The sequence below is a fragment of the Castanea sativa genome, chromosome 9 (genome assembly GCF_040712315.1).
Source record: "Castanea sativa cultivar Marrone di Chiusa Pesio chromosome 9, ASM4071231v1".
In the NCBI taxonomy this organism is placed as follows: Eukaryota; Viridiplantae; Streptophyta; class Magnoliopsida; order Fagales; family Fagaceae; genus Castanea; species Castanea sativa.
Genome location: NC_134021.1, coordinates 40,213,218 through 40,224,721, shown reverse-complemented (window position 1 = coordinate 40,224,721; position 11,504 = coordinate 40,213,218). Strand labels below are relative to the sequence as shown.

Sequence of the window (11,504 nt, the reverse complement as noted above, 5' to 3'; positions counted from 1 at the left end):
AACAAATCACCGTGTCAATTTATTTTCCGCTGCACTTTAGTTTATTGGTGATTTGTTTGTGCTACCATACATTTGCATGTTAAATTGGTTAATTAATTGAACTTAGTTAATTAATCAATTAATCCATCACAAGGGGTTAAATACGTTTTTGGCCTATCAAGTTTTATTGTACAAACTTCAATTCTTTCATAGTGGATCTTTTTTACCTTAAGGATAGCTAGGTTAAATCCTCCTCAAGTTTTTTACCATTTGGTTTTCTTGGGTCATCAGATATTTGTGTTCTTTGTTTTACACATTATATTTGTTTAACCTAGTTTTAATTAATAAACTTGGGATAATATTAAGTTAATCATATTGTGTTAAGGGGTCTAAATCTTTACAAAAAGAAATAGGTCTTTGTCCTCGGAACAAGACCCACACTCCCATTAGAGCCATTCTCTTCCTCAGCAATAGTATTAGCCCAGACCCAAAGCCCAAAAAGGTTGCTCTCTCTAACTCTTCAACTGTATCCATTTTAGTACAAACAAATGGAGTATTATGGTTTCTTAAACCTTCAATGCATTAGACATTTGTGAATCGTTTTAACTTTGTTTAGTTTTACTAATCCATTAATGTTGATAATTTCTTTATTTTGAGTGTTGTTGGTTTCGAAATTCAATTTGGATTGCAAGAGTCTATAAATTTATTTCCACCTCATTATTTCTTTATGTAATTTCTTAGCTCACCAAGGAGCTTAAATATAATTGCAATCTCGTGATTTTTTTTCTAAAGGTGGTACAATGAAGATCGAGGAAGCAGAGAGTACATACTCCTAAGAAAATGTAAGTAAATTCTTTTTCCTTTCTTTTAGTAAAATTTCTATTCTTGAATAATTTTAATATTTTTTTTCTATGATTAATGTTGCATGTTTGTTTCTGTTTGATAACAAGATAGCATCTTTTTTTGGCTTGAGAACAAGTTAGTATCTTTATTTGATATCTGATTGCGGGGTCTTTTTTTTCTCCATTTTTTTTGAGGTTTGCATGCGAAATAGTTTCTAGGTTTGTGAGGGTTTGTGAAATTTAAGGGTTTTGATTTTATTTTTTCCCGCAACAAAAGACATATAGTGGTACTTCATGTTTGGTGCTTTTGCTCCCAAGATTGGCCTTTTGATATAATTGAAAGGCACTCTTTATGAAGTTTGCTCTTCTCCTAATAATTTTTTTGTTGTGTGATATATTCTTGCTAAGAAAATGGTCCTATTATATTCCTTTCATACTTGGGTTGTTTGCTGTGTTACCAATATGTTAATGTTGCTGTTAAGAAGGTTGTTCAATTTGCAATTCATTTGAGTTAAACTTCTCCTAAAGGAAAGTAAGTTTTGTTGTCTCCAAGTTTCCAATTGCAAGTCATACCAAAGTCCTTTTTTTTAAAGGTTTTGTTTGCAAATGGGAATTGGGGGTTTCTTTTGGTGTTGGGATAATTTTAGAATTTAGAGATTTTAAAGATTGGTTCATTTAGGAAATTTAAGGGACTTTTTTTTTTTGGTTCATCTAGGATAATTTTCACAATTTAGGTCCATCACAGAGAGTTTTGACTATCTTAGTTAGATTCAAGATTATATTAAGCTTTGCTTTTTCAAAAATATTTTTAGATATCAATTGGAGTTGGCTGGAGAAGACAATCCCATGGCGAAGGGTTCTTAGAAGCGAAAAAGACGATCCCTAGAGAGTCTTCAAATTCTGTAGTGGTAATGCTCTGTATACTTCCATAATCATTATTTTCACTTCTCTCTCATTTGTCTCTTTATTTGTGTGTAATTTTCTTTGTTATTGTTGTTGCTGCTTTTTTTAAGGTGAAAACACCATTTTGGTCCCTATATTTTGGTGTTACAGTAAATTTGGTCTATATATTTTGGTAACGGTCAATTTGGTTTCTGTTATTTTCAACTTGCAATCAATTTAGTCCTTAACTTTAACTTACTAATAGAAAATGCATACATGACAAATGGTTTGCATTGTTGACACACACATGGCTAAAATATAATATAAAATCAAATAATTAAACATTAAAAAAGCCATATAAGCATTTTAATAAAAAATAAAAATCCACGTTAGCCAAAAAAGTTCTGAAAAAATGATTTGAAAGAAAACAAATAAAGAAAGTGAATTAAAAAAAATCTTCAATTTCTTTTATTTACTTTTGTATTCTTGCATTTTCTCACTCACCAAACACAATACCCAGCAAACACAGCAATCTGAAAAAAACACTAATCACACAATTATTGACACTCAAATTTTCTTTCTATTCTATCTCTTTTCATATATTTCCTAGCAAACACACTTAGACCTCTCTCTCACAGACCTGCTCTCTCTCTTTTTGTCTCTCCCTTTCTTAGATTGGCATGGTCATGGTGGAGCTTGGGCTGGATGGAGACTCTCAATCTTGATGGGTCACGACAATGGTGTGGGGCTTGATGGTGGTAGGCCTGCTTAAATCAATTCAAAAACGACAAAGGATGAGGACCCATATGTGGGTCCTGTGTGTGGAGATGACTAAATTTCTAGTTTGAAATAAATCAAACAAGTAAAATAGTTTCACAAATGCAAATTTGTATTGATGAATATGTGGTACAATTTTCTGAAATTAAAAAGAACGATCATCTGATTCGATCTCCTTGAAAAACTTGTTGATTGGAATTGTAATAATGTGATTTTGACTCAAACACCAAATATACTTCAATTTGGCTGAAGGATGAATCGAAGACCCTTGAAACAGAATTACAATGAATCTCTGGCTATGAGCTTGTCAGAAATTCTTTGTTCTTTGTGTTCTTCGTATGTTCTTTGTGTTCTTTGTATGTTCTTTGTGTTCTTCACTTGCTCTTCATCTTCAAAGGTTTTATGGTGGAAGTTCTTCGGGGCTTTTGCGGCTTGAATCTGTAGAGCTTCACTGATTTACGGTTTCTTGAATTTTCTGGAGGCTTTTGAGTTTGATTCCAGCAAACTTTAAGATCTAGGAAAGTAGTTTGGATGGTTCTACTTTGAATATTCTTCGATTTTGAGGTTGAAGTTCTTGAAGGCTTTGAGGCTTGATTCCTGTAGAACTTTTGTAATTCTGAGTGCTTCTGAATCTTCTTTGATGCTGCTTGTGCTCTAGATGTCTTGGTGTGTAGAAATTCCTTAGGAAGGTTTTTATTTATAGGAGTTTAGGGGTGGGTGAGCGACATGTAGTGAAGTTTAATTGGTGACATATGTCATAGTTTGATTGGAGGAGATTTAAGACTTTTTCTTCAAGACATGTGGCATCTTTTGATTACTCAAAATGTTTTGATTTTCATGGTGACACATGTCAGCACCTGATTGGACTGCTTGTGTCATTGTTTACACGCACTGGGCTGTTTATGTCATTGCTTACACGTGCTAATGTGTGATTAGTTTTTTGCATGCATTTTATGTCCTTATTTCAATGATACTTGGAAAATTTTTTTTGGTTTTTGAATAGTGATGGCAAAACCTAGCAGCAGTACGTGGCGCTTTATAATTGGCCGTACTTTGTGAACTTGATAGCATGATGTGTCAGCTTGTGATAGGTTGAGAATTTTTCTTTTCTACAGTGGGATATCAGCAGATCATCTTCAATTAGTTTAGAGTTTGAGTTCAATTCCAATTGTTCTTCTATGTTAACATTATAGGTTGTTTGGGTGGTTTAGTGTCTTTTGCTAAGAAATAGTAATGGTTGTTGTGAGTCCTTTATTTTCGATTTGAGTCCTTATTCTTTTGAAGATTGCATTGTAAATTTTGGCATAAAAACCAGTAGAGCACTCTTGAATAAAATCATAAAAAAATTATCCCAAATTTGTCCACAGAGTTCAGGATTTCCTTAATCAAATCTACGCTTATCCATTGCTTATTTTTGTGTTTCTTTTGTTCTCATTCACTTGCTAGCCACCATAGGTAAGGATAATATTATCCTGTACGTACCAACGGAGTGGAATTGTTAAAGAGGTGAAAGGATTGATATGGTTTGGGTAGGTTGAGATCTTTTCAGAATTTGTGTTTGTTGGGTTCTATTTGTGTGTTTAATTTGGTAAAGGGTTTCATTATGTTGGGGTTTCAGATTGCTTTGTGTTTGGGAGGTAAGAAAGTACAAGAAGAATAGAAAAGAAAATGAAAGAAATTGTGGATTTTTTATATAAAAAATCATTTTCTTTATTTGTTTTCTTTCAATTAATTTTATTAGAATTTTTTTGATTGACATGGAATTTTCTTTTTTATTAAAATGCTTATGTGGTTTTTTTAATATTTATTTATTTGATTTTATATTATTATTTTAGCCACGTGTGTGCCAACAATGCAAACTGTTTGCCATGTATGCATTTTTCGTTAGTGAGTTAACGGTAGAGACTAAATTGATTGCAATTTAAAAATAACAGAGACCAAATTAACTGCTATCAAAATGTAAGGACTAAATTGATTGTTACACCAAAATGTAGAGACCAAAATGGTGTTTTTGCCCTCTTTTTTTTTTTTTTTTTTCCACTTGATGTAAAATTTAGAGGTACTTTGTAATGAAGGCAAGTGTAAATGTGAAAGAATTGGAAGCATTGAAATAAATGACAAAGTAAATAATGTCTACCAGCATAATTTTGATCAACGTCCCTAACAGGTTTGCCTTTTCTGGTTTTTATCTAGAAAATACTAGTTCTGCCTTTTATTTATTTATTTATTTTTTTCAGAAGTACAACTTATCAACATAATAGGCACTATAAAATATTGTACTTGCACTTTTATTATTTTTGTAGTGTTTTTGAAGTAAAATTCTCTTCCCAATTGGATTTAGTTTTTTCTCTTTGAATTTGTTTGTTTTCTAGCTTTAATATGCATTTGGATTTGTGAATTATATTTGGTGAGGTAAGAAAATTTATGTTTTTGGTGATGAAAAAGTGGTTGTGTTGGTTTTTGCAGATACAAGAACCAATCCAAGTTGCCAAAAATTATGTCATTGGTATAAGAACATAAATGAAGAAAAAAAACATGATTAAGAACATAATGGTAACTTTTGAAATAGCTCTATTTTGGTGTTGTACTAGAATGCCTTTCCAGTTTTAAATTTGTCCAGTAGTGTCTTACATTATCTCAGTTTGTTATATAAACATATTAAGAAGAAAACAAACAAACCAACTAATTCAATTCTAATTAGACATCTAGAGATGACTACAAAATCTTTTTGGACTCTATATTCCCTGTCAACTCTATTTTAATAAGAATGATTAGTAGCAATCTAAGGTGCCTCTGCCCATATTTTTCTCTTCAGATACAAAGAAGCGTGGAATATCAATTTGTTTTGGTTGCAAACTATGCAGGTGAGCACAATTTATTTAGTAATAATCTAAGGGGCCTATCTGATTGAGGTTTTTTTTTTCATTTGATAAATGGATTAAAAGTTATAGGTTTGGGGTTTTATTTAATTAATCACTAAAGCACCATAAGGCTGAGTTGAATGTCGTAGAAGGCATACTCCAGATCGATTAATTGACTATAGAACAATCCCAACATCGTATGGGTTCCTTTTCTTAATTATTTATTATCATAATGTTTTGAGCTACCACTTTAATTGTAATGTTTTGAGCTATGGTAATGGACCTTATATATTTGACTTGGGTTTATGACTTTATGGTTTTGAAGGAACAAGTTGGATTTAGGAGAATTTGAGATTTAGTTTAGATGTGCGTAGTTCATTCCTTTTGTGAAAATAGATTAATTTTTGTAAGCTCTATTACTTTTAATGTTTACATTTCTTTTTCTTTTCTACTTTTCTAACTCTTAGCCTGCAGTTATGGTTTATGATCCTTAAATACTCCAAAGATTAATGCATTGAATTCTATGATAAGCGAATCATTTGGATTTATTTTTTCAATCCCATGTGTTGATAAGATATGTTTAATGTATTGCTACAGCCTCTTTCAAGCAGTTTTTATAGTTATTAAGGAGTTATGATGTGGGAGATTTCAAGAAATGTGGTGAAACATCTAACTCAATACATCTATGATCAACTACTCAACTAATCAAGACATTTTTATTGCTATTGGATGCAATTTGTATGATCGTGTCTATGATTCTTATTGGGCGGTATTTCTCATCTATTCGATCCAAATAAATGTAACTTTAAAGTTTAGTTTTTTCATTTTTGTTCAATTCAGTCTCTTCTGTAAGTCTCCTCATTAGTAACTCCCAAAACTACATTGTTTTGATTTTCTAAATTTTCTTTAATCATAAAAAATTTCCAGAAAACTATAAAATAAAAATAAAAAACATTTTCCGAACATTTTTTTATTTTTTGGAATCATTTTCGCACCATAAAAAAAAAAAAAAAGACATATAAAGACGACAAAAAACTCAAAAATTTGCTCCACCAAAGCATGGTCAAAATGGGCAATTAGCCATATTTACAGAAGAATATAGTTAGTAGTCACAGTTTGAAAACTAAATATAATACTAGCATCTCGACTCTTTGAGAGTCGATTTTGGAGGTCAAAATCGAGTCTCTAAGAGTCGATTTTTATGGTCTATCACATCTAGCGTGGCATTTTATCCACGTGGACTCCACCTGGAAATCGAGTATCTAACACTCGATTTATATGTTTCCCTTTGTTTTTTCTTATTTTCCTTCTCCTTCCTTTTTCATGGATGCATTTGTTCATCTGCTTCCTGCACAAGCTCAGCCACCACAGCCCATCGCCGTCGACCCAGCAAGGCGACCCAGGCGGCGCGACCCAGGCGCGAGACCCAGGTCGCGACCCAGGCCGCGACCCAGGTCGCGACCTGGCCACGACCTAGGTCGCGATCCAGGTCGCGCGCCTAACGCGACCCAGGTCTCGCGCCTGGGTCGCGACCTGGGTCGCGCGCCTGGCCGAGACCCAGGGCGCGCGACCCGGAGCGCGCCCCCGGTCGCGATCCAGGCCGCGCGCCTGGGTCTCGCGATCCAGGCCGCGACCCAGGTCGCGCAACCAGGAGCGCGACCCAGGTCGCGCAACCAGGAGCGCGACCCAGGTCGCAATCCAGGCCGCGCGCCTGGGTCTCGCGACCAGGAGCGCGACCCAGGTCGCGATCCAGGCCGCGCGACCCAGGCGCCCGACCAGGCCGCGCAACCCAGAGTTTCGGATTTCTGAATTTTTTTTTTTTTTTTTTTTGAGGTGACAGGTGAAATTTTTTTGGTTTGTAAATCGAGTCTATAAGACTCGATTTTCAGGTAGAGTCCACGTGGATAAAATGCCACATCAGATATGATAGACCATGGAAATCGAGTCTTTGATACTCGATTTTGGCCTTTAAAATCGACTTTCTTAGAGTCGAGATGTTAGTATTATATTTAGTTTCCAAACTGTGCCTACTAACTATATTCTTCTATATCTATGGCTAATTGCCCATTTTGGCCCCAAAGCATCAAACTCTAATAACTCTATACACACAATTTCTGCACATTCAAACCAAACTCCATTAGCAAAAGTCCAAAGCACTTGAAGAAAATTTTTTCTCTACACCAAAAGCATGACCTGAACGGTTTACGCTGAGAGAGGGGAGGCGAAGCCATTGAACTTGACAAATGGGTCGACAAGAATGGGTTCAGTTCTACAAAACATACCGGAGATTTGTGTGTTCCTGTACCCGACTCCTTTAAGATTTGCAGCCAAGTGAGGTTGATCCAGGCATTTCAGGGTTCGGCATCGTCGGATTCGGTGTGGGAAGCAAATTTTATATTAAAAAAAATATAAAATTGTTCTAGATCTGGGTTTCTTTGGCTGATTTTAGTATTGTTCTTGTTGTTAGATGGTTTTTCTTTCACTGGTGATGTAAATTTTTGTTTCTAATTTTTTTCATGTTGTGATTTGATTTTTCTATAGTTTGTTTGGTTGCGTGGAAAGTTTTCTGGATTGCTGGGGAAAATTTGCTGGATGTTTTTGGTAAAATATATCAATATCTTTTTAATTTGTAAAACCTAAAACAATGTAGTTTTGAGGTCACTAACGGCACAATCCTCATGGAAACTAATGGGAGTATTGAATTGAATCAAGTTGAAATTTAGAGAATTGAATTTGGATAAAATTGAAAAATAAAGTTAGAATGCTGAAATTAATTTTTGTCATATTTAGACCTGTGTTTTTCATTTCTGCCTAAAATAAATGTCACTTTACATATCTGAACATATACAAGTTAATATAAAGACAATATAATTTCATCTCTAATTCTCCAAATGCAAAATAAAAAATGGGATTTTGCTTTTGAATTTTTTTTAAAAAAATTTAAAAAAGTGAGTATTTATAAGTTTATTGAAAATGCATTGTTTGAAATTGTTGTGCTTAAGGAAAAGGAAAAAAAAAGTGAGGCTTCAAATTCTGTAATTTGAAAAGGTGTAGCTTTAAACCACTGTATCAAGTAGGAATATAATTACACATTTAGTAAATAAATGTTTTATGGAAGAAATTGAACAGAAAACAATGATCAAAAAACATAATTCAACTTGAGGGCGTGTTGCAAATGCTTTCTTTAAGGTGATAATGTGCCCCTCTTAAAAGAGTTTTCTATTAGGTTATAAGAAATTCACCTCCATGCAACAAAATCACCAATTGCAAACAACAATATATTCTGAAGTTTCTTTTTTTTTTTTTTTTTTTTTCAAAGAATTCTTACAGGAATTGTATTAGGCCAACAATATATTCTGAAGATAATGCTCCCTCATTACTCAAAGCCACGCTTTTACTGCAATGACGATAATGTGGCATAAAGTTGATGCAACTGATAGTGCCTTTGCAACTGCCTTACATTGTACCAATATTGTTGCAGAAAAAGGACACAGACAATTGTGTTTACTGCCACCTTGCTTTGCAAAATTACTATCACTCAGACACAATTATTTCCAATCCAAACATATTACATCAAATTAGAAAGTAAAATCACCCTGACTTATTTCAAGAAAACTTCAAGGCCAAGCCATAAACAAATTAACAAGATGATATGGCTTTGGGATGACCTTATTATTTAGAAATCGCCGTGTGGAAGGCAAAGAAATTAAACCATGTAATTCTCAGCAAAGCTAGACACACTCAGAAAGAGAGCAGCAAATAAAATTTTACCTTTTGCATATTTACTTTGGTGTCAAGTTTTTGCAGAAGTTATCGCAGGGTCCTGGGGGAGAGTTGACAGCATACCAAGTCTGAGTGATAGTTAGAGCAAGTGCTAACAATGCGCCAAAGAAAGCAATGAACGTCCAGGGACTACTGAAATAGTCGTGAAAGACTTGAGCTATCCAGGTCATCCACTTGCTCCTATAGTGCTTCTGAATTTGTGATCTGACATCCCTGTATATTTCGATGTTAGGCACCAAGTCGGTGCCTATCTCATTGAAGAGTTTAGCCACTTCTTCATCGCTGCCAAGGAAATTGTGGAGTATCTGTGCTTTCCTTAGCATCTTAACATCGTTGGCTTCATCGATTAGTGAATCGAGGAAGGATATATAAGAGGTGACCCCAAAATCATTTTCAAAATCCAGACACCTTTCATATGCTATCAAGTTCAGGAACTTAGGCCTGGTTGAGTCATCGACAACAATTGGAGGAAGGTGAAGTTGTCCACGAAAAAGAAATTGTTTAGTGAATTTTATCTCACTCAAGTAACAATTTTTACCACGTTTCAAATGGATACCTGCTGTTTTAAGGTCCTGGACATTGCGATAGGATTGCCAGTACTCTTGGACATCTTGTATATTTTGGTTGATTTTACCAACCGTTCCATCAGGAATGTACTCTGGTCCATGAAGCATTCGTGTCCTCAGATAGTCAAGAAGATGGACGGGCTGAGCCACTGATGTGCTATAATCTTGTGGCTTCTCCTCATCGTGGCTTTCTTCTTTCGCACTTTGTGCTTGTTGTGGCTTCGATCTTTGGCAGAGTCTCCACGATAAGCAATTCGATTGCTGATCCTCTCTTATCTTAACGTGCGAGTCAATGTAAGTTTCAATTGATTCCCTCAATTCTTTTTCCTTCCCACTCCAGCTCATCAACCATGTGAGTAGACGATAGGGAAGTTGATTCTCCAGCAAGAACAAATCCTGTTGCCCAAATGCTACACTGTCCCTTTTTATATTCAACTCTTTGAACTTGTCTTTAGTTGCACAATATATGTACTGTAATATTGCACAGCCATCCACTAACAAAATCGAAGTGAGAGCCTCATCATCATATGCCTTGGTCACCTCCTCCTCGAAGCATGTCCTCAGTTCATAGATTTTCCCCTTAATCATGTTGTATACATCTTCCATTTTCTTACAGCTACCTTTAATGAATTCATATGTCAACAGTAGCTTGTAATTCTCTCCTAGCTGGTAATTTGGATTACCATGATGGATCGGACCGAGTGATACCACTTTTGGCTCATAATTCTTGTGGAAATCGTCTTGTTCTCGCAGATAGAATATAACCTTCTGTATCTTTGGTGTCCGAGATTGATTCATCGCATTTTCATTTGCCTCCCTTACTTTTTCAAGCCTTGCCTTGAGATCAGTGATGCCGATGCTCGTTTCACCTTCCTCTCTTCCGGCCATTGAAAGTTCGCAACAAAGAAGGCAATTGAATTTTGTTAGTTTTGTCCTAACTCGTATTTACTGTAATTTATTCTTGACGTAGTACGTGGAAACTTTTTGCTTGAGAAATTAGGACTGTTGCTCTTATTTGAATATAGAAATTTTCCTAAAGCAACTATATCTTTTTCTTATGATGGGTTAACATATCAAGCTTGGAATATAATCTACAAGATATATCTAAAAAATGCAAAATAAATTGAAACTTGCTTTATGTCTTTATCCATTATGAAAGATAGATGTTGAACATGCGTAATTTCAACATCTTTTCTACTAATATACCAAGTCGGGAGACAGGGATCATCTTTTCTATTAAAGTAAAGACAATACACAAATGTTGAATGATACAGTGAATAGACTTTGTTTTTTCTTACTTTATTTACCTCGTTAGTTTGGCATGGCGTGATGTATTATTTTGAAGCAAAGGTAGAGCTAGAAAATGTTTGTAGGAGGCAAAAATTTGTCAACCCAATTACAATATGCCAAGTCAAAATTTAGTGATAAATTCCAAATTTATGTGTCATTAAATTAATTAAACAAATAATGACTTGTATCATCCAAGTTGACATTGGTATATCGAAATTTGCCATGTGTCGTCATTTGGCCCACAAGAGAAAGATAAATTTTCTATTCAAAATTTATGGATAATTATCTTTATTAAAATAAATAAATAAAATAAAAATAAATTTCATATTCAAAATTTATGGATAATTATCTTTATTAAGATAAATAAATAAAATAGAGATAATTATTTATTTTTGTTGATTATTATTTTTATGAAAATATGATCTTTATCAAAATAGATAAATAGAGATAATTATCTCTAAGAAAAATTTGGGCCAATCAAAGTCTACTACATATCTTCAAGCATATCAATTCAAAGTGGAGTT

At 34.2% G+C, this 11,504-nt stretch overlaps 1 protein-coding gene across 1 annotated transcript; it reads right to left on the bottom strand.

Annotated features, from left to right (window-relative positions):
* Positions 1-8,847: 8,847 nt before the first annotated feature.
* On the bottom strand, positions 8,848-10,578 carry LOC142609900 (UPF0481 protein At3g47200-like). The gene has a single exon (XM_075781629.1). It carries the CDS (start codon positions 10,576-10,578, stop codon positions 9,124-9,126), a length of 1,455 nt encoding a protein of 484 aa, XP_075637744.1. The 3' UTR covers positions 8,848-9,123.
* Positions 10,579-11,504: the final 926 nt, after the last annotated feature.

Coding starts and splice junctions, on each gene's coding strand:
- LOC142609900 (XM_075781629.1), bottom strand. CDS start 10,578: ATGGCCGGAAGAGAGGAAGGTGAAACGAGCATCGGCATCACTGATCTC.